Source organism: Nycticebus coucang, chromosome 17 (assembly GCF_027406575.1).
Source record: "Nycticebus coucang isolate mNycCou1 chromosome 17, mNycCou1.pri, whole genome shotgun sequence".
In the NCBI taxonomy this organism is placed as follows: Eukaryota; Metazoa; Chordata; class Mammalia; order Primates; family Lorisidae; genus Nycticebus; species Nycticebus coucang.
Genome location: NC_069796.1, coordinates 56,064,734 through 56,086,662, shown reverse-complemented (window position 1 = coordinate 56,086,662; position 21,929 = coordinate 56,064,734). Strand labels below are relative to the sequence as shown.

General features: G+C 46.9%; 1 protein-coding gene and 1 pseudogene across 2 annotated transcripts in view; both read right to left on the bottom strand.

Annotated features, from left to right (window-relative positions):
- LARP1 (La ribonucleoprotein 1, translational regulator) overlaps positions 1-19,993 on the bottom strand; it is a 64,579-nt gene extending 44,586 nt beyond the window's left edge. The window contains exon 1 of the mRNA XM_053567092.1: positions 19,106-19,993. Within this exon, the coding sequence (XP_053423067.1) occupies positions 19,106-19,523 (418 nt within the window). The 5' untranslated portion in view covers positions 19,524-19,993. The remainder of the gene's footprint in view (positions 1-19,105) is intronic.
- On the bottom strand, positions 19,595-20,756 carry LOC128568555 (translation initiation factor IF-2-like; annotated as a pseudogene). The gene is made up of 4 exons (XR_008375177.1): positions 20,748-20,756; positions 20,383-20,600; positions 20,173-20,231; positions 19,595-20,084 (listed from the first exon to the last, which is right to left on the bottom strand). The product of XR_008375177.1 is annotated as a translation initiation factor IF-2-like (transcript).
- Positions 20,757-21,929: the final 1,173 nt, after the last annotated feature.

Here is a 21,929-nt window from a genome sequence, read left to right as displayed (position 1 = left end):
CCCTGGCTCGGTCTGGATACCCTACTTCAAACCACCAGCAAGGCAGTCCAGCTGTTAAGAACCTGGTCTCCACTGGCCAGGGCCAGAGTCCTGGCTGTGCTACTTCTACTTAGGTGACCTTGGGTTTCTGGGAATGTGAACAGAGCTCCAAACCTCATGAAATTGTGAGGATGAAATGAGCTAGTATTTATGAAGTGCTTAGAAAGGTGGCTGGTACACGGGTAAGCACTCTACTTGCTATTACTAACTTTGAAAGTTACAGATCTCTGATTCTAATTCTGACTACTAACAAGCTATTCCACCCTACCTCAAGGCCCACTGGTGAGCCTCCTGTCAGGGACCCTGCCCTGGATATCTGCTTAGTGATCCCCCGCCAAGCCAAGGCTCCATTAGGCTTCATCGTGAAGAGCTCATTAGAAGGCACAGCTGAAAGGCTCCAGGCCTGTCTTCAGAAATGTAGAGCATTTCTGGGCAGCATCTTCTCCATTTGGGTAAGTCTTCCCTGGCCCTCTAAGGGCTCAGAAAAGAGAGCTGAAGGCATGTGTTTGGAGAACCAGGAACTAAAGCATCTTCCCAGGATCTGCCTTGAAGCTCATGTTGCTGGGCCTAGTTCTCTTCTAAGAAATCTCCACTCCTACAGACCAACCAACCGAAGGGTCTTTGGTTTCTCTTTCCTCAAAGAAACAAAGTAGAATGAAAACAGACCTAGAGTGAGCACTGTGATCCCTTTGGCACCACTTAGGCGGCTTTGGCCAAAATACAGACTCTAGACTTGGTTTTCTGTAAAAGAAGAAGCAACCAGGTGGTTTCCAATGCTCCCTTCAACTCTGGTCTTCTTCAAGTCTATCACCTTGGAGGGGTAATGGCAGTGATGATGAAAGTTAAGGGGTGGGGCAGGGAAACGTGAAATGGCAGAGAATATCCAGAGCAACAACTATTAGCTTAGGCATAGTATAGGGACCTTTGGCTGCCTCTCCATTCCCAGTCAGCAGCCCAGCACTCCCAGTCTACCACTGCCCTCACACCCCTTTCCCAATACTTAGTAAGAGGGTCACCCTTTTCAGCGAACAAACTGCTGTCCCACAGCTCCTGGATAGATGGGTCAGAAGAGTTGAATGCGCTTAAAAAAAAAAAAAAAAAAAAAAGTTTGTGGATCTACCACTTAATGTTTGTAACTGTGCTAAGTGTACCTCCATTGTCCTATCTTACTTAATATGAAGACAGATGCTTACCATCTCTTTTATTCTTTTGAATCTTTCCCTGATTAGTTGTACTTTAAAGGGAGGAAAACACACACACACACACACATACACACACACACACACACACAACAGGCTCTGTCAGTTTTTAACTCTGACCCTGAGCAGTCCCTTAATCTCAAGTGTAAAATTCCTTTTCCATAAAAGAAAGGCCAACTACCATACCTCAGGGCACTAGGGAGGACTGCAAAAGATACAAATAAACTTAAGTATTTTGTAAAGTCTTGTAAAGGCTTAAGGGCTATCTCGAAGGCAGTAGTATCAACCCTTTCAATACAAGAATTTAAGTAGTAAGACCCCAGGAGAAATAAAAAAATGGTGGCCTAGACGCCTCAGCTCTGGCAAGTGGCATCTTGTACAGTATCCCACCTCAAGGCAATACAACAATCAGAAATGCAAACCAAGTCACCTCCTCATTCTCTGCAGCAGGTCTCTCTCAGCTTAGAGCTACTGGGCACAGTAACTACTATTCCCTGCAATACAGACAAGCTTAAGGAGGGGGTACAGTGATGGCAGAGGAAGGCTGGCTTTGCCTGCACCATCTGGGGGCTAATCCAAGTCTGCTGCTCACCTCTAGCCCTCTTCCGAGGGACAGAGAAGGCCAGCAGCAGGCCAACGGTATACCTAGGAGGCAGCCCAATTTTATAGGCTGAAAAACTGAAACACCAATTTACACGTGGAAAAAAAAAAAAAAGAAAACAGGCTCCTACATAGCTCAGACCTGCATGGGGTACTTGTCACAAAGTGTGTCTATAGTAGGGGTGCAAGACTGTTTGACAAACTAATCAATTATTTGCAGATTTCTAAGTTTCGACTTCCCGTAGGACACCATGGCCATTTCTGTACACTCTCTGCCCATCCACACTTGTCCTCCCTATGTAAGACACAAGCCAGTGGTGGGTGGCCTGCTTCCACAAGGGTACTGGGGGTGCTGTAGGCTTACATGCACTCCCAGGACAAACCAAGTAGGAGTCATTTGCCCAACCTCTACTGGTTGCCTCTTTGTATTTGAGCTAGTTCCAAGACCAGGTGATAAGTTCTTAGAAGGTAGACGAACTTTGTACTTTAACACTGTTATCCCTATGTGGGCCTCATAGCTTCCCTCTGTGAAGGAAAGTGAAGAGTGAAGTGAAAAGTGCACACATACACATGCACATGTGAATTTTGGTGCCCAGGTTCAGTGGTCTCAGATCAACCTCAGGGTGCCTGCAAAGGGCAGTGAAAGAGTGGAAGATTGGGGTTATGTGCCTTCACTCCACAGCAGCACAGCTTAACCTTTTACTTTCATCAGGAAAATGCTTCCTCCCTTACCAAGGGTGCTTTGAGGATTATAAGATAAATGCCCTTGAAAGCTTATGTTTCTAAGTGGGGAAAAATACACAGCTCACATAATACATAGTCCCCCACTTACTAGGGTTTTTCACCCATACTAAACCATGGCCTGAAAATAGGTGAGTACAGTACAATAAGGTTTCTGAGAAAGACAGATACCATATTCACATAACTTCTATTATATTGTTATAAATGTCCCATATATTATTGTTAATTTCTTACTATGACTAAGTCTCAAGTTGCTTTACACAGGTATGTTATGTACAGGAAAAAACCTAGTATACTATACATAGGCTATACATATATTATATTAGTACAATATACATAAGGTTTCTGTGGCTGCAGGCTCCACTGGGAGTCTTGGAACTTGTTGAACATAACCCTGAGAATTGGGGCAGGGTCTACTGTATCATGATCCCATTTTATCTTTCTTGTTTTTTGAGGAAAAAAGGTACATATATATGTGCGTGTGTTCACAAACACTCAAAATGTGCTGTTCAACAGTAACTAGTCACATGTGGGCATCAAGTACTTGAAATGTGGGCTAGTCCAAATTGAGAAGTGCTACATTAAGTTTAAAAGAAACACTAGATTGCAAAAACTTAGTATGAAAGACCTAAAACATTTCATTGTTAATTTTTATATTGATTACATGTTAAGACTATTGTTGGAATATATTGAATCATTAAAACTGATTTCACCTGTGTTGTTTTTTGTCTTTTGGCTGGGGCTGGGTTTGAACCCAACACCTTCGGTATATGGGGCCTATGCCCTATTCCTTTGAGCCACAGGCACCACCCTGATTTCACCTGTTTTTAACTTTAAAAACAATACAGCTACAGGCGGTGCCTGTGGCTCAGTCGGTAAGGCGCCGGCCCCATATACGGAGGGTGGCGGGTTCAAACCCAGTCCCGGCCAAAGTGCAACAAAAAACAGCCCAGTGTTGTGGCAGGTGCCTGTAGTCCCAGCTACTTAGGAGGCTGAGGCAAGAATCACTTAAGCCCAGGAGCTGGAGGTTGCTGTGAGCTGTGACGCCACAGCACTCTACTGAGGGCGATAAAGTGAGACCTGTCTCTACAAAAAATAAAAATACAGCTACTAGAAATTTAAAATTTGTGCGGCTAGCATTATATTTCTATTAGGCAGCACCAGCTTGGAAAGATATACATGTTTTAGCTGTATTTATGGCAGTTAGAAGGACAGATTACCAAAGGGTCGGTTTTCTTTTTGCTAAAATATATCTAGACAGTTTTCTACAACGAATTGGTATTGCTTAAGTTGAAGAGATTTCCCCTTCAAAAGAAGTCAAAAGGCCCAATACATAACAGTATTTCCATCTATCCCCTCCAGAGCCAGAGCACCTCCTAAAACCTATAGAGAAGCCTTCCCCACCAACCCTTCCTCCTACAGACCTGGAGGCCATGCCTGAAAAGCCACAAGGTCAGCATAGCTTTCCAGCAGGCCTGCAATATGGCCTGCCAGACCTTCATCTCTGGGAGGAGAAGGGCCAGGGATCCCCAGCAGGATCAGACATTACAGGATTTGGCTTATACCCAGAGAGGCCAGACTGCCAGCTTGCAAAGCTGGAACCTCCAGGCTGGGCCACAGGAGTCTAATACAAGCTCCTATCACCTGAAGATATGTTGAGTCTTCTCCCTCCTAGAAACACTTTCCTGGTAGAATTTGTATACTTCTGGGGTCTGGGAGAATGCAAAGCCAGACAATGTGTAAGGCAAAAACTCTGAAGTCAGTCTGCCATGGGCTCAAATCCCAGCTACTAACTATGGAGCCTTGAGCAAATTACTGAACCTCTGTGAGCTCCATTTTCTCATCTGTAAAGCGAGGATCCTTACTATAGCTAGATCTCAAAGAGCTGTTGAGGAGATGATGTGACAGTGAATGGGAGTATGTCGCAGCTCAGGAGCGGAGTCTCCAGGCATGCTGGCCCAGATTCTTGGGGCATCTATCCTAAACAAGGCAATCAACGGCTATGGAAGATCCTAGGACACCTGGCTAAGCTCAGGGAGGAGCATCAGCCATAGACAAGCACTGCACTCAATAGTACGAAGCCAATCCCTTCATCTGTGTACAAGTTGTGAGAAACGAAGGTCTAGCCAGCAGACATTAGAGAGTAAGGCTAAAATCACAACTGCAGTCTGGATCCCCAGACTTTGCTCAGGCAGTATGCTCTGACTCCACCCTAAATATCTTCTTACCTGCAATCAAAACCCACAGCAGTTTCTAACAAAAGTCAAGCAGAGAAAACTAACGCAGAGGCTCAGAATCAGGATCATTTCTCACCTCCAGGATTAACCCCGCTTATGCCCTCAGGTCATTTCCCCACACCTTTCATTCTACCTTCCCCATGGACCAGGAACATGGGACTGGACAGAGGAGGCAGCCCAGGCTGGGAAGCACCTGTACTTACCCTGCCTCTGGGGCCAAGAGACCCAGAACCAGGAGAAATAACAGTCTGCTTAAGGCTGTCACACCCTCCCGATCAATGGGCACAATATAATTCGTTCATCTTGACAGTATGAGGAGTAAGAAGGAAAAAACAGCAATCAGGAAGCTTCCTCTTTAAGTAACCTAATACTAGGGGAAACAGCAAGTTAGTTTAAAAAAAATCAGGCCCAAGTCACTGTGCCATCCTCTTCTCCATCTCTTTCCTGGATGGCTGCATAAATCTAAGGGGTCTCCCTGCTTTTGACGTTGCTTTCTCCTACCCACACATCCCCACCCACTCTCCACAGGACTGAATAATCCTAAAGCAGAAACTGATCATGTCACCTTTTCTATTACTTTCAGATCAGGATCCAGATTCTCAAAAGTGGGTCTACTGTTTCCGATTCATACAAGCCTCCCTCCCATCTTTTCCTTGGAGAACTCCAAAATCATTGCCACTTAGTATGTTCTGTTCTTTCAGGTCAGAATGCTCATCACCAAGCTCCTTATCAATCTTGACTCATCCATACATTCTCAATACCCTGATTGAAGCTACCCCCAGCCATCACAAAGCCTCTAGCTTCATTCTTTGTCTTTATACTCAAGACTTGGTATCTTGCTTTAGTCACTCTTACCTCCACAGCATGTTTGACTTGGGCCTTAGAGACTCTGTTTAAGGATACTATACCCATTTCACAGATGGGAAGAGTGGAGCAAAGGCTCATTAGGACGTAACATAACCCTGCTTCCCTGGAAAGCCTACCTCTTAACTCTTATAGCTTCCTACTACAGCTCCAGAGCCTCAGGTCACAATGCTGCCCTGGGCCTTAAAATCTTCCCTGTAAGAATGCTCCTCAGACTGTCAACTGGGCAGTCTGTCCTTTTTTTTCTTATTTCAGTCTGTCCTTTCTATGATGAAACATATAAAGTCTGAGCCCACTGGTCTCATGCTGGAAGGAAGACTGGGTCAAGGATGGCAAAACTCAAGGGCTTACCAGAGCCAACCTGCAACACTCTTCCTTTAAGGAGGAGAGAGGTTCTGCCTTTGGACATCCCTCATAAGAGGCCCAGAACAGCTTAGGTCTTCTCATTTTTTTCCCTGCATAACAGCTGTATTGACATAATTCACATACCATGCAATTCACCCATTTCAAGTATACAATTCAGCAGGGCTTTTTTTATATCTAGAGTTTGATTAAAAAAAAAAAAAAGCTGGAATTCCCTAGGTTTCCAGATAATTTTCCTTATTTTTAAATACAGATGATTACTATAAAGTGTGTGTTTTTTGTTTAGTTGGGGTTTTTCTGAGACAGAGCCTCAAGCTGTCACCCTGGGTAAAGTGCCGTGGCATCACAGCTCACAGCAACCTCCAACTCCTGGGCTTAAGCAATTCTCTTGCCTCAGCCTCCAAAGTAGCTGGGACTACAGGCGCCCGCCATAACGCCTGGCTATTTTTTGGTTGTAGTTGTCCTTGTGGTTTGGCAGGGCCAGGCTGGATTTGAACCCGCCAGCTCTGCTGTATGTGGCTGGCACCTTAGCCAGGCACAGAGCCTATAAAGTGTTTTTAAATGCAGGTCAATCAAATCAATTCAGAATGTAAACCCCACCATGGCAGCAATATGTCTTGTTCACCCCTAAACTCTGGGGCCTGACACCTAACTGATACAGTACTCAAAACTTTCGGAGTGAACAAATCTGGAAAAATATTTTGTAACTTGTAGCTGCACAGCCCTACAGCAAATCGTCATCTAAACTGTTCAAATACTACCATGTCAAGGAACTCAGTTCTTCCTATGAATCTAGTTAGGGGCACTGTTGAAAGTTACAAAAAAAAAAAAAAAAAAGAAAGTTACTACTTAATAGCAAGCAAAACCCATAACCTTTCACCTCCTACCTGTCATTTCATCTTTAACCATAATGCCACATGATGAAGATCTATTTCAAATGCTATAGTTCAAGACAATCAACATTTCCCACCCAACCCAAAGTCTGATTACCCGTGCAAAATAATCCCAGTTCTTTAGTCATTCCATCCTCAAAGAAAGGTGCACATGGCCAACTCCTCTGTGTGGATTTCCTCCTGCTCACATTTCCTAGAAGCAGCATCCAGCCTCCCATAAACAACAGGGATGGGAGCATCCAGCCTACCAGCACCATGTCCAAATTATACCCCTACACCAGGCTCCAAAAAATGCTATTTCTTCCTCATGTTACCATTAATACATAAACAGAACAGGAAAAGTGAAGAGACCTCTGCTCCCCTGCTTGAACAAATCTAAAGCCACAGAACAACACCAAAGATCAGGAGTAGAAGAGTCTTACTGCAAAGTACTTGAACCCACTTTTCACTCTGACATTCTATCACTAGAGCATTCTCAAAGCCCACCGCATTGTGGGCTTCTCACTGCCAGGATTACTGTCCCCAGTGAGTCCTTAAGTTCTCCACTAAGGAGTTGCATAGAGATGGCCCAGGGCAGGGTCAGAAGAGCTCTAAGGGTTTGCTCTCCTGTGTATGCTCAGTACTACACAGGAGGGGATCAAGGGGAAGAGGATCCCCAGGACAACAGAGAAGACATGGGTCAAATTCAAGACCTCAAAAGAGCAGCAATCAATATTCTTACCATCACTACAAATTACTATATGCCTTTCTCCAGCCAAGCACTAATATATTCACCTAGTCCACCTTCAACAATGATCCTAGTAGGTGGACATTCTAGATATAGCCCTATTTATTCTAAAGCCCAGGAGTTACCAACCTGTCCAAGGGCACTCTACTGGTTATGTGACTAGGCTAACTTCAACTGTGACAGACTGTCCAAAGTTCATGTTCGACCACAGTGTTCTGTTATGCTTCTTCCTCCACAGGCAGAGTGAAAGCAGAACTGCAGCGGGAGCAGGTGAAATCTCAGCTTTGCTTTAAATAGACCGTAATCCCGAACTCCTATTTCCTTTCTGGGTCTGTAAATAAGGCGTTTAGGTACAATGACCTCTGGGGTCCTTGCAGTACTTCTCAGGAGGAAAGGGAAAACCATGAGGGCACAGCAATGGAAACAGAGCTGATAACTAAAAATTGGAATGGGTAAGCCGAACTCTATAACCCAACATTCTCAGGAACTCATTGTAGCAGCCTATATGTGGACAAATGCACTGCACTGTTCTTAGCATCATGTAAAGGCAACTGAATTCAATCAAGGGGAGGTGGCTTTGATGGGAAGGAAACCCTATGCTTGTGGCTATCTAAAGTCTGCAGAACCAAGCTACAAAGCGGCTGGTAGGAAGCAACCTAGCACAAAGGCCTAGGAAATCCTCTGGCAGGGTACCTCTCCAGGAGAAAGGAGGTGATGGCTACCTGGAAACCCTCCACCCCTTACTTCTGGGCCTCCTCTTTTTCCTACACAGCCAAGCTGCAGCAGGAGTAAGCAGGCAAGCATGAGCTCAGTTAAGGTTAGTCCATCAGCAATTTGCAACTGAGGTGCATTCTGGATAATGAGGCATTTTGAAGAGTCAGAGATACTCTATAAACCCTACTCTCTATCCCCAAAGGATGACAGTTAGTAACTCCCCACTACTTTTCAGGAGTGACTTGGAAATCTTCTCCATTTTGTAATCTGGGAACCATGCTCCAAAGGATCAGACAGCAAACCCCAAACCATCTATACTTTAAGAAACAAGGTGGGCAGCACCTGTGGCTCGGTGGGTAGGGCACCGGCCCCATATACTGAAGTTGGCAGGTTCAAACCCAGCCCCGGCCAAACTGCAACAAGAAATAGCCGGGCATTGTGGCGGGTGTCTGTAGTCCCAGCTACTAGGAAGGCTGAGGCAAGAGAATCACCTAAGCCCAGAAGTTGGAGGTTGTTATGAGCTGTGACGCCACGGCACTCTACTAAGGACGATAAAGTGAGACTCTGTCTCTTAAAAAAAAAAAAAAAACAGAGAGAGGGTCTTGCTCTGTCACCTAAGCTAGAGTGCAATGGTGCAATCATAGTTCATTACAGCCTGGAACTCCTGGACTAGACTTTCAAGTAGCTGAGACTACAGGCCACCAAGCTTAGATAATTTTATTTTTTCCTTTTTAGTGACAGCTATTAGATAATTGTCCCAGAGAAAGCCCCTCTGAAAATTCTGTGCATTCCCTCCTCCCTTTTAACAGCTATGTTGCCCAGGCTGGTCTCAAACTCCTGGCCTCGGAAGATCCTCTTGCTCAGACTCCCAAGTAGCTAAGATTATAAGCTTGGACCATGAAGCCCAACCAAACCCCATCTATTCTTTTCTTCTTTCCCCCCTTTTTGAGACAGAGTCTCATCTTGTCGCCCTCAGTAGAGTGCTATGAAATCATAGCTCATAGCAACCTCCAACTCTTGGGCTTATAACCAATTCTCTTGCCTCAGCCTCCCAAACAGCTGGGACAACAGACATCCGCCACAATGCCCAGCTATTTTTTGGTTGTACTTGTCATTGTTGTTTGGCAGGCCCGGGCTGGATTCGAACTCACCAGCTCCCGTGTATGTGGCTGGCATCCTAGCAGCTGAGCTACAGGCACTGAGCCCCCTATCTATTCTTAACCTAAGAGGTTCTGCCTTGTGACCAGTTATCGTTCTTTTTTCTAATTATGTATTACAGCCATAGAAAAAGAATCCCAGAATCTTCCCTTCTGTATGTTTTCTTTCTTTTTTTGTTTTAAGAGACAGAGTCTCATTTTGTCACCCTCGGTAGAGAGCTGTGGCATCACAGCTCACAGCAACCTCCAAGCGATTCTCTTGCCTCAGCATCCCATGTAGCTGGGACTACAGGCACCCACAACGCCTGGCTATTTTTTTTGTTGTTGCAGTTTGGCCAGGACCGGGTTTGAACCTGCCACCCTCAGTATATGGGGCCAGCGCCCTCCTCCTCACTGAGCCACAGGCACTGCCCCCTTCTGTGTGTTTTCTTCTTGCCCCTTTGTGATCCACGATGCTGGCTGAAATTGTCAGTACAATGACACCAAACTGATAGGATGGGAGCAGATTATCCTGCCATTTTTCTAGATCTTTGAGTTGAACATCAAATTGGGGCTGATAACTCCATATTTATTTGACTCTCCACTGCCTAACTCAGTTTCCTGAACCCCAGGGCCTTTCCTCAACCATCAATGACTTCTCTTTCTGGGCCTTTTCTCAGATAATGCCTACTCAACCTTTCCATTTTGGCTTAGCCATTACTTCTCCAGGAAAACATCTCTAACCTAGACTGAATTAGATGCCTCTGCTACACACTTAAAGAATCCCATACTTTTCCTACACAGTATGTTCCATACTTAATGTTGAGTGCATGAGCTATTGCCAACAGATTTTTATTATTCACCGCCGTATCCCCTATGCCTGACACGTTAAGCACTCAAAATGTGCTGAATGAACACTGTAAAGTATGAGATTCATCCATTCATTCACTAATTAAATGCTTACCAAAAATGTTCACTACTATGTGCCAGATAGCTGCTGGGGATACAGTAATGGTCAAATATCAAAGTCCCTGACTGGGTAAGAGGAATGGGGATAGGGAATCCAAGGACACGATCCTCTCTATACGGTGGCCTGGAAAGGCCTCTCTACACAGAGATCTTGGGGACATGTTACAGAACAGAAGCACAACAAAGAAAAGTGAGGACTGACATTGGAAGAGAGTAAGGAAAGGGGCAAATGGTGAAAGATGAGGGCAGAGGGCAGAGGTCAGAGGTCAGAGTGAGGGAGCAGGGAAGACCAGACCAAGTAGTCTTAGGACTCCCGATTTAACTTCTGAGTCTCACTTTCCTCATGTGAAGTGGGGATAAAAAGAGTTATCTGCTGAATTTTATACTTTGGCTAGAACAAGTAGAACACTCAGTAAACTGTACCACTATTATTTATCTCAGGACTATCAGGAGCCTAAAAAAATTGTGTAGGCGAAAAGCTCAGCAAAAATACAGAACCCAATCAGACCATTTGTCCATATGGCACCTGGCTACTGTGGAGCTTATGTTCCTCTGAGCAGCTTAATTCTAAAGCACAAAAAAAAGTTATCTTGAGTAGATGGGATGTGTATCTTTAAAGTGGTTACCACAAGCTCATAGGGTTATTAGAAAGTGCCCTGTAAACAAGGCCTCAGATGGAAGGGTCATCTGGGTTTACTAATAGCACTTCAAACTGAAGTGGAGAAGTCTCTCACTACATGTGAAAGATTTATCTGGCCAGCTTTACCAAATTGATCAAGGAAGGCCCATACTCCTCATCCACTCCCCACACCTAGAGCTTTTGCCCACCCAATGATTTAGCCAAAGGATGAAAGGTGCCACATCAGGACAGTCCCTCTGATTCTGGGAAATCTTCAGGGAGGCAACCCAAAGTACCTGCCAGAGGAAGCTGGCCAGACAGACCTGGTAACTATCACAAATAACCCTTCCTTAAGTTTCAGCTACTTCCTGATTGTCTATGTGGAGGTAAGACATGATAATGGCAATTACCTCCTTAAGCTCCATACATCCAGCTTTGGAATGCACCTTCTGGAACATAAATTACTTACATCCGTGTGATACATGTTAATTCATGAAGTGGGCTACCCCATACTCAGTATCAATGTGGACCTCAAAACAACCTCAACATAGGGATTAGCCCCATTCTGTGAATAAGAAAAACAGAGGTTAGACAAGCTATCTCAGGTCACAAAGTAGAGCAGAGAATATTCTGCCTATGCACTAATTTAAATCCCATCATCACCTTTCCCCCTCTACACTGATGTGCTATTTCCCATGTTTTCATTAGCCAGGTATCAAAATTTACTTCCTTTCTTGAAACCCAAGCAAGGTAAGGTCATCCTCTCTCCTGGCCACTCCCTTAGATCATTCTGGGCCAACCAGGGAGGTATGCAAGCCTGGACTGGGACACTTGTGAACCCTCCAAGGCCCCAACATCCTAATTACTCCCTGTGAGCTCCTCTTGGATTTTGCAAACAGAGGCACTCCCTCTGACAGGCTCTCCATTTTAAAGAGGTTTTTGTGGTTTCAGGCCTGCTCCTCCTCCTCTCCCTACCCATCTCCCAGAAAAGAGAATGGATGCTGAGTAACAGCTATAAATTGCTTACTCTACCTTAGGTCCCATTGCAGACAGCCTTGGCTCAGCAGAGAAACTACACCCCTTGGGAGGTTCAGAGTTCAAGAAAGCTTGTGACTAACCCCCCTGCCCTCCCCACACACAAAGAACCAGAAAGCACCTCCTAAACACCTTCCCCTACCTGGCAGGCACTAGCTTCCTGATTAGAGTGAAATCAAACTCCCTGCCCAGAAGAAAGGGGCCAGGCCAGCTAAAGGCTCCTGGAAAAGGCTGCCTTCCCCCTCTTCCCTTAGAAAGTATCCTAATAGTGCGCCTTCTTTAGAAGAGAAAGTGATTTGAACTGTAGAAAAATGAGCCTTAAGACTTATTGATGCTAACCTAGTTCTTAGTCAAGGTTGCACAATATAGCCAGTTATAGAGTTAAAAATAATCATAATGCCATTATTGTCTCTGACAAAATAATTCTTTAATCTAAAATTGTCAAATTTCCTCAACTGTCAACAAAATGTCTCTTACATTGGCAGGTTGTTCAAGATCCAAACAAGATCCACAATGCATGTGACTGAAGACTCAACTCTGTAATAGTTCTTCCCCCTTAAAAATGCTATTTATTTATTGAAAACATAATTTGGACCAGGCACAGCAGCTCATGCCTATAATCCTAGCACTCTGGGAGGCGAAGGAGGGAGGACTGCTTGAGGACAGGAGATCAAGACCAACCTGAGTAAGCACTAGACCCCGTCCCTACAAAAAACAGAAACATCAGGCAGGCATGGTGGCCCGTGCCTGTAGTGCCAGTTACTTAGGGGCTGAGGCAGGAGGATTACTGGAGCCCAGGAATTTGAAGTTGCAGCACGAGCTATGATGACACTACTTCACCCTGGCTGGGGCAATGGAGCAAGACTCTATCTCAAAAAAATAAAAATAAATAAAAAGAAAAAAAAATTTCTCACATTTAGAAACTGGAAAGTGCTAACCTCACAATTTGTTCCTGTAACTCCATTTTCCCTATCAAATGATAATTAGGTCTATGCTTCTATTAGATTTGGGCTCAATTTCTTACTAGGTGGGGATAATTTTCATAGACAGGGCTATGTATTTTCTATTATTACACTTCAAGGCACATAAAATCTAGTTGAGCATTAGGCGCTCAACTATATTTGGCACTCCCAAGCCATTGACTTAGGTTTGTGAAGCCATAAGAGTCTCTCTAGCCTTCACAGAGCTCTGAGTCAAAACTGGTTTTTAACCTTATTGACAACCATAAAGATGCACACACATAAAGCTCTGATTTCTTTCTTTTGTGAAGAGGTGGTTTATCAGGAAAAAAGTTTTTGATACTAAAAAAGCTCAAAGACCTTTAAACCTAATCTAATTTCCTCATTCTACGGATGAAGAAAGAGACACAGAAAAAGTATGGTGTGTGCTGGTGTCCACATTGCTGGTCTTGATCATGATCAGAAGTGAAATTAACACTACTAGTAATAGTGATCATTTACTATTTTTTTTTTTTTTTTTTTTGGTTTTTGGCCGGGGCTGGGTTTGAACCCGCCACCTCTGGTATATGGGACCGGTGCCCTACTCCTTGAGCCACAGGCGCAGCCAGTAGTGATCATTTATTATAAATTTTTTTTTGTTTTGAGACAGAGTCTCACTTTGTTGCCCTCGGTAGAGTGCCGTGGCATCACAGCTCGCAGCAACCTCCAGCTCTTGGGCTTAGGCGATTCTCTTGCCTCAGCCTCCCAAGTAGCTGGAATTACAGGTGCCCACCACAACACCCAGCTATTATCATAAAAATTTTCAATAGCATTTTTTAAAATTAAATAGCAATTATTAAATAGGCAGCACTTATTAGGTGCTTACTCTGTGCCTGGCCCTATGCTAAAAGCTTTATTAATATTACCTTTTAATTTTTCATAAGCCTCTAAAAGTTATCAGATCCACTGAGGATGAAATAATGGTGGTTCAGAGGAGCTAAGTAATTCACCCAAGGTTGCACGGCAGAGCTAGGACCCCAAAGTACAGACTATATGATTCCAGGGCCAGAGTCTGAAGTTACTGTGATGCTGTGAGCCACAGTGATGCCCCAGATCCACAAAGACGCCCAGCTAGTACAACAGAGGGAATCTAGAAAATGACCCAAACCCAGGAAGAAAAAAACAAAGTGTGGACATGTATCTAGAGCTAGCTCAGTTGGCAGAGGATCCCTGGGGTACCATAAGATAACTGGATTAACTCTTGTTTATTTTTGTGTCATCAGTTTCTTACTCTTCAAAGAGACACAGAAAAAAATGATGTTCAAAACATAATGCTTAAATCAGACTCTGTCCCCAACTTTACCACTAATCTTTTTTTTATTTTTTTGAGACAGGCATCTCAAGCTGTCACCCAGGGTACAGTGCCATAGCATCATAGCTCACAGCAACCTCCAACTTGGGCTCAAGTGATCCTCTTGCCTCAGTTTGTTTGTTTTTTTTTTTTCATAGAGATGGGGTCTCACTTTTGCTCAGGCTGGTTTTAAACGAGCCGAGCTCAAACAATCCATCTGCCTCGGCCTCCCAGAGTGCTAGGATTACAGAGCGGCCCGACCTTTTTTGTTTTTTTTTGAGACAGAGTCTCACTTTGTTGTCCTTGACAGGATGCTGTAGCATCAGAGCTCACAGCAACCTCAAACTGTTGGGCTCAAGTGATCCCACTGCCTCAGCCTCCCCAGTAGCTGGGAATACAGGCTCCCGCCACAACACCCGGCAATTTTTTTTTTTTTTAGTGATGGAATCTCACTCTGGCTCAGGCTAGTCTCGAACTTTTTAAGCTCAGGCGATCCACCGGCCTCAGCTTCCTGGAGTGCTAGGATTACAGGTGTGAGCCACTGCACCTGGCTAGCATTAGTCTTATATTAAAAGGTGTATACACAATAAACCCACTCAATTACTCCTGTGGCATGGATGGAGCCTTGTATATACGATATACAAATGTTCCATGACTTACAATGGGTTATGTACCCATAAATTGAAAATATCCTAAGCTGAAAATGCATTTAATACACCTAATGTGCCAAATAATAGTTTAGCTTACCCTACCTTAAACATAGTCAGAACACTCATATTAGTTTACCTTTGGGCAAAATCACCTAATGCAAAGCTTATTTTATAATAAAGTGTTGAGTATCTTGTGTAATTTATTGAATATTGTACTGAAAGTGAAAAACAGAATGTTGGTATAGGTTCTTGAAATAGTTTCAAATAAATGAATATAGCTTTCCCATCATCATAACATCAAAAGATTGTAAGCTGGGCGGCGCCTGTGGCTCAGTGAGTAGGGCGCCGGCCCCATATGCCGAGGGTGGCGGGTTCAAACCCAGCCCCGGCCAAACTGCAACAAAAAAATAGCCGGGCGTTGTGGAGGGCGCCTGTAGTCCCAGCTGCTCGGGAGGCTGAGGCAAGAGAATCGCATAAGCCCAAGAGTTAGAGATTGCTGTGAGCCGTGTGACGCCATGGCACTCTACCTAAGGGCGGTACAGTGAGACTCTGTCTCTACAAAAAAAAAAAAAAAAGATTGTAAGCTGAACCATCCTAAGATGGGGACCTTAACTATTCTCAAGGTACAACATGTGCACCAGCCACAGCAAACTTTTAGTTTAGGAAGGCTGGCTTTTCCCCATAGCCTGAGAGTGTATGTATTCTCTCCCAAGAGAACCTTTAGAAAAGACAACTTTAAAAATTAGAATTTATTTCAAAAAATTCATCACACCACATTCAAACAAAAAGAGTCAATTCTTAGGGTCACCAACCTTTAAGATTATCCATACCATGCCTTTATGTCTGTGAATAAGCAAAGAAAAAAAAGTCAATTTTAAAGGAGATAGATCCCATTATTTCAGGGAAGTACCCATACAACAAAAGAACAGGATCTTCTAATTCAAGCAGCAAAGACAAGAAAAATAATAAAAGAGAAGGTCTGCATTTTCCAACCCCCCCCCACATTACAGGTAGACAAAAACAGAGACCCAGGGAAAGCTCCACAAAGTCCCAGTCTTGCCAACATCCTCACAGCTACTAAATGCACGGCACTTTACTTTGTTTAGCTACTAAATGCTAAACACTTTACAAGTATCATCACAGGGAAATATCACAACAGCCCAAGTGAATCATAAATCAATACCTATCACACAAATGAAGGAGGTGAGGCACAGAAAAGTTAAATAACTCACCTAAGGAGGCACAGCAAACAAGTGATAGAGCTGGCATTTGAACCCATGCAATTTGACCCTGGAACTTTTATCATACAGATCCCAAAAACTCTGTTACATGTCAACCTCTTCTTCTAACTTAAGACATCCTGCACCTTTCCCTTAGAAGAGGTGTGGCTGGGATAAGGAAAAATTTTTGAACATTTAAAAATAACCTAGTGGGTAAGAGGGATCCAAAAACAAATCCCAAGACTTAAAACTAAAAATGTAAAACTTGGAAGCTAAAGCCAGAAAACAGAACACCCCACAAGAAGTAAAGATATCACAAAAACATAAAATTACTAGTTACTGCATGTGTCCCTTAAAGAACTAAAACACCAGCATCTGAGCCAAAAGGAGTGCTAAAAATAGGCATTTGCAGCAAACTTTGAAAAGCTTTTAGCTTGCTCATGAAGCCCTCATTTCTGTAGACTCCCAAAAACATATGCATCACAGACACAAAAATTCCCAAGACTACGCAGCCACTCTACTGGTGTCACATTTAAATTTGTCCAAGCTGCAAATTGAACCAGGGCTGGAAAAGGGCCTCTGAGAGCCACACGGCATTCTGGAAGGGCCACCATGTAACCTTACCAAGCAACCCAATCACAGAATTTTCTCAAAAAGCACTAAGCCCTAACAAGCTTAAAAAGAGAAGCTACTGGATTAACTCCGTCTGTCAAAGGCTATTCCAAAGTTTCTAAACCAACTGTAGACACTCTCTTGCCTTAAGATTCCAGAAAAACAAGAACAGAGCAAATCTACCCTGCTTAGAATTTTGCTTGGGCACTTAAAGCAAGTCGGCTTCTCCACTCAGAGGAAAAGGCAAGATGCCAGCCAAGCTGTCTTCTTCCCACGATCAATAACTCCAGTGACGCACACTATCAAGGGCCCCTGGACTTAACACAAAGTGCCAGCTCAGGCACCCAATACCACCTGATGTCATGGCTGATTAAAAACCCACAAGGCAGGTTCACTGTAAGCAAAGCAGCTGCAGCCAGGGTGAGTAGCCCCATTTAAACTTCTGAGGAGTGCTCTCTTCTGGGTATGATTATACCCTTTTGAGTTTTAAGGGGGGGGAGGACCAAAGAGTGTCTTAAAGTTGTTTTCCCTCACTCTGTGGGTGGATAGGAGGGATGTGAAAGAAAATGGAGGTTTCAGCACTGCCCTTAGCCTAAGAGGGTTCTGAGGGGAAAGAGAGAAGGGCAGGAGGAAGAGAACCCAGTCTAAGGTACAGTTAGAATACCCTATATGTCCCCTCCTCCAAATGAAGCAACCAGAAAAGAAAGAAAAATTGCAACATGGATGTTTTCAGGATTGGCTATTGTGGACTATGGGTAATTTTACTCTCGAGTGTGAAGGTATTAAGGTTCCCCTTTTAGTTTTACCTATTTCCATACTTTGGTTTAGCCTCAACCAGCGACTGCAGAAAGGGAGGAGTTTTGAAAAAGCATTAGAGGGAAAAAAAGCCAGAGGCCATACATACTACATACCAGTTTTAATACAGACCTGCTTCAAAAGAATCGAGACCCACTGTGCAATACAGAGGCAAAGATAGTAGAGACGGCACGCCTCTCACCTAAACTGAGGATCTACGGTCGTGAAAGGGCGGCCAGGAACAGACTCCACATTCTGCACCTCCTCTCCCACTACGGTGACACCGCTCTGCTGGGATTCCTGCTCCCTCACCTTCCCCAAAGGGGCTCGGTTAGAAAGAACTAAAAAATGGATTAGGGAGAAGGAAACTCAGAGAGCGCCGGCCAGCGGTCACATGCCGCTCCCCGCGCGGAGATACCACGTTGTCCCGCTGCTGAGAAATGCCGGAAAGAGGGGTACATGCATACCTCGGCCGCGCTGCGTCGCGAACCCGCACCCGCCTTCCACCCAGAGCGTGGCGACCCGCGCCGAACGCCGAGGCAGAACGGCCGCGAGCAGCCCGCTTGGCCTCCGGCGCGGCGCACGGCGCCCAACTGTCACTCGTCCGCCCAGCCGGCCACTCCCTCCCCCGCCGCCACACACCCCTCGTGTCGCCGCATGCCCCTCACCCGCCACACATTTTTCGCCAACCCCCTACCTGGTTCCTCAGCCCACTAGTCATCGGGCCCCTTCTTAAGAAGAAGGTGTCCAGGATTGTGGAGGGAAACCACCGAATTCAGTGACACGTTAGGTTTCCTCTTCTCCCCGTTGTCCCCGCAACTGACCCCTCAACCCTTCTCCAAATGGCGATTCTGCAACCTAACATCATATACTCGGGAACAAAACTTGTTAACTTTTCAAACCCTGAATCCATGCGGTCAGCATGAACTCTACCGGCGCTGTGTTGCCCATGACATATGCTTATTAAACATTTACAACATGGGGACGCTTGCAACGCCACCAAAACCCGAGCGCAGGCGGGGAGAGAAGAGGAGGCTTCCTGAATAAGGTTCAAACCAGAAACCGTGTCTCCCACCAACACGCGGTGAAGGACTGAGGGCCCTTTTCACCCAAACCAAAGCCCACCCCCTCCCAGCGAGGTAGGCCTGGGCCACGCCGTTGCCCACTAACCGCTGAGGCCCAGGCAGTGGCTGTGGCCTCCCGGAGGCCGGGCCCCAGTATATGCAGCTTCTCGAGCGCGTGGGGGGTAGGGCACGACAACCCGAATTAACCAGGAGGCAGTAACAAAAATTCCCAAGTCACCCCGACCAGCAGCGGACCCCTGGGCCCTGGAGGCCAATGGGGGAGGGGATTCTCAAGTCCCCGGAAGAGGCTCCCGAACCCAGAAGAGCAAGGAGACCTACCTGGAGGGGACTGTCCGTTCACGGTGGTCAGGACCGGAGGCAGCGCGTTCTTAGTCCACGGGTTCACCTTGGGCGGGGGGGCTTCCACGAAGTCTCGGCGGCCAGCACCCGCGGCTCCAGGTTCACCGCCACCGCCCTCTTCCCCGTCACTGACCGCCGGGCCCTCAGCACCCGGTAGCTGCGGCAGCCGGGGGCTCTCGCGCTCCTGTTGCCCGGTGCCCTCCTTGTGTAGCTTGGCGCAGGGTGGCCGGGTTCTCCGGCCGCCACCGTCCGGCTCACCCCCGCCGACGTCGTTCGCCCCGGGCTCGCCCTTGGCCTCGGGAGCTGGCGACGGCTTTTTCCTCACCAGCCCACCATGCTCTTCGGCCTGCAAAAGCGGGGCGCCCCCCGGCAGCAGCGGCTCCACCTGAGTGGCCATCTGCGCGCCGGCCCTCCCCCCCCGGAGAAGCCGGGCGCGCCCGAGGCTGCCTCCGCCGCCTCGAACTTGGCTCACAGAGCGCCCGCGACGCCTTCCTCTAGGGCGCTGGGCCCCAGTCCCAAAGAAGGATCGGGGTTCACGCTAGGCACGGCACCCCTCCGGTCGGATGCAGCCGCCGTAGATCCGAGGCCCGCTGGCGGGGCGGGGGGGGAAGAAGGCCCCCCACTCTGCGGTCCAGGCCTCCTCGGCGTGCGTCCCCCCCCGCCCGTTCTTCGTAAGGCGCCCCCACCCCGAGCCCGGCAGGCTTCTCGTCCGGTCCCTCCCTCCCCCCCGCCCCCGGGGCGGCCCGGGCTTCCCGGCTCGGGGGCTGCAGCAATATGGACGCACGGGGATAGGCGCGGCGAGCCAAGCCGACCACGCGATCCGCGGCAGGCGGCGGGCGGGCGCGCGCCTCGCGACGCGGCGGGCGAGGGGAGGGGATAGCACAGCGGGGGCGCGCCCGCCGGGCCAGCCCTTGGCGACGGGCGGGCAAAAGGCGGCGGGAGCGCGCGCGCACACGGCCTCACGGCCCCGCCCTCCGCCCCGCCCCTCGCCTCCGATTCCTAGGAACACCTCCTGGGCTAGGGGGTTGGGGGAGCTCAGGCCAGACGGGGGCGAGCACGTGCCTGATGCAATTCGAAAGGGGGGGTGAGGAAGGGGGCATGAGAGCTGAAGGGGTAAAGAGGGGGAGGTTTCTTAAAGGGCCAGAGCGTGAGAGCGGCCTCAGGTGGAGCACATGGAAACGGGCCACGCGGCTGGGCCTGCTTGCGCTCTTTAGGTTGGGTGCCAGATTCAGAAGAAGGAACTTTGAATGTCACACTTGACTTCCCGGATATTGAAAGGAGTGGGGTCCTCATCTGTCCCGAGAACGCGCAGTCGCCACTCGCTCCCCTGTGCCCTGCGGTCCTGAAGGGCCCAGGCCCCGCCCGGGTGACCTTTGGCAAGCGCCCTCACCTCCACGGCTTGCGCTCTGCTCCTCCCCACGGGCCGGGCCTCGACTGTGCGGCAGGCGGGTTCAGCTGGTAGGCTAGCGGACGGCTAGGAAGTGGGGACAGAATTACCTTTGCTCCTCACCAGGGCCAGGCCCTACCCCCTACCCCAGTATTTATGGGCAGGAAATGTCTTTTCTTTTCAAGTGGATTTCGTTTTTTTCTAAAGAATTGCTTTGGGCGGAGCTGAACCTACCGGCTCCATCGGGACTTCAGAGATCTGAGGTTTTATCCTGGCCCTCGCATCAGTCACTTACACTTTCTTAGGCCTCAGTTTCCCTAGTGTACAATGAAGGAGCAATGTTTGCCAGCGGTTTCAAACTTCAGTACACATTCAATTCAATAAATATTTACTAACCTCGTACTGTGGGAGCCTGCAGAGTTCTAGGAAATGAGTTTGGCAATAAATCAGGCTAACAAAGTCCTTATCCGGAATTTACCTTCTAAGGTAGAGGAAAGAAAAAATAAACAAATTAAGTGATAAATTCTTGTCTAATATCTATGAAGACAATAATTTATTGCTGTATTAAGACTAGATGGGCTAATTCAGTTTGGGTGATAAAGGAAGACTTCTTGAATCAAGGACAACTCCAAAGTCTTAGGAATCAGGCCTGGTCTGAGATTGGACCTGTGGAGCAAGAGCCCTTAGGTGCTTTAGGCATCAGGTGGTCCCACATCTTTTGAAGAAGTTCTGGCCTCCACCTGGCTATCATCCCACCTGCTCAAGACAACAGCCTGGAATGTTAGCCGTCTCCAAAACAAGAATTAGAACACTCATGACCTGCTAGATTGAGGAGAGGATTTAATGAAAAGACTTTTTAGAATTTCCCCAGCCAGTAGATCTGGACTACAGGATTACTGGATAGAAGTACTGGCAGGGATAACTAGGCAATCTGATGTCTACTTGCAGCTCCTAGCTGTCTGGAGTAGCTCACATCTGTAATCTCTATGCTTTGGGAGACCAAGGCAGGAAGATCACTGGAGCCCAGGAGTTAAAAGCCAGCCTCAGTAATGTAGTGGGACCCCATCTCTGCAAAAACAAATTTTAAAAATTAATTGGGAGTTGTGGCACACTAACCTATATTTCCAGCTATGCAGGAGGTTGAGGCAGGAGGATCTTGTCACTTGATCCCAGGAGTCTGAGGTTGTAGTGAGCTATGGTTGTACAACTGCACTCTCTAGTCTTGGTGACAGAGGGAGACCCTGTCTCTAAAAAACAAAATCGTTGCTGCGCCTGTGGCTCAGTGAGTGGGGCACCAGCCCCATATACCCAGGGTGGTGGGTTTGGGTTCAGGCCCAGCCCCAGCCAAACTGCAACGAAAAATGGCTGGGCATTGTGGTGGGTGCCTGTAATCTCAGTTGCTCTGGACGCTGAGGC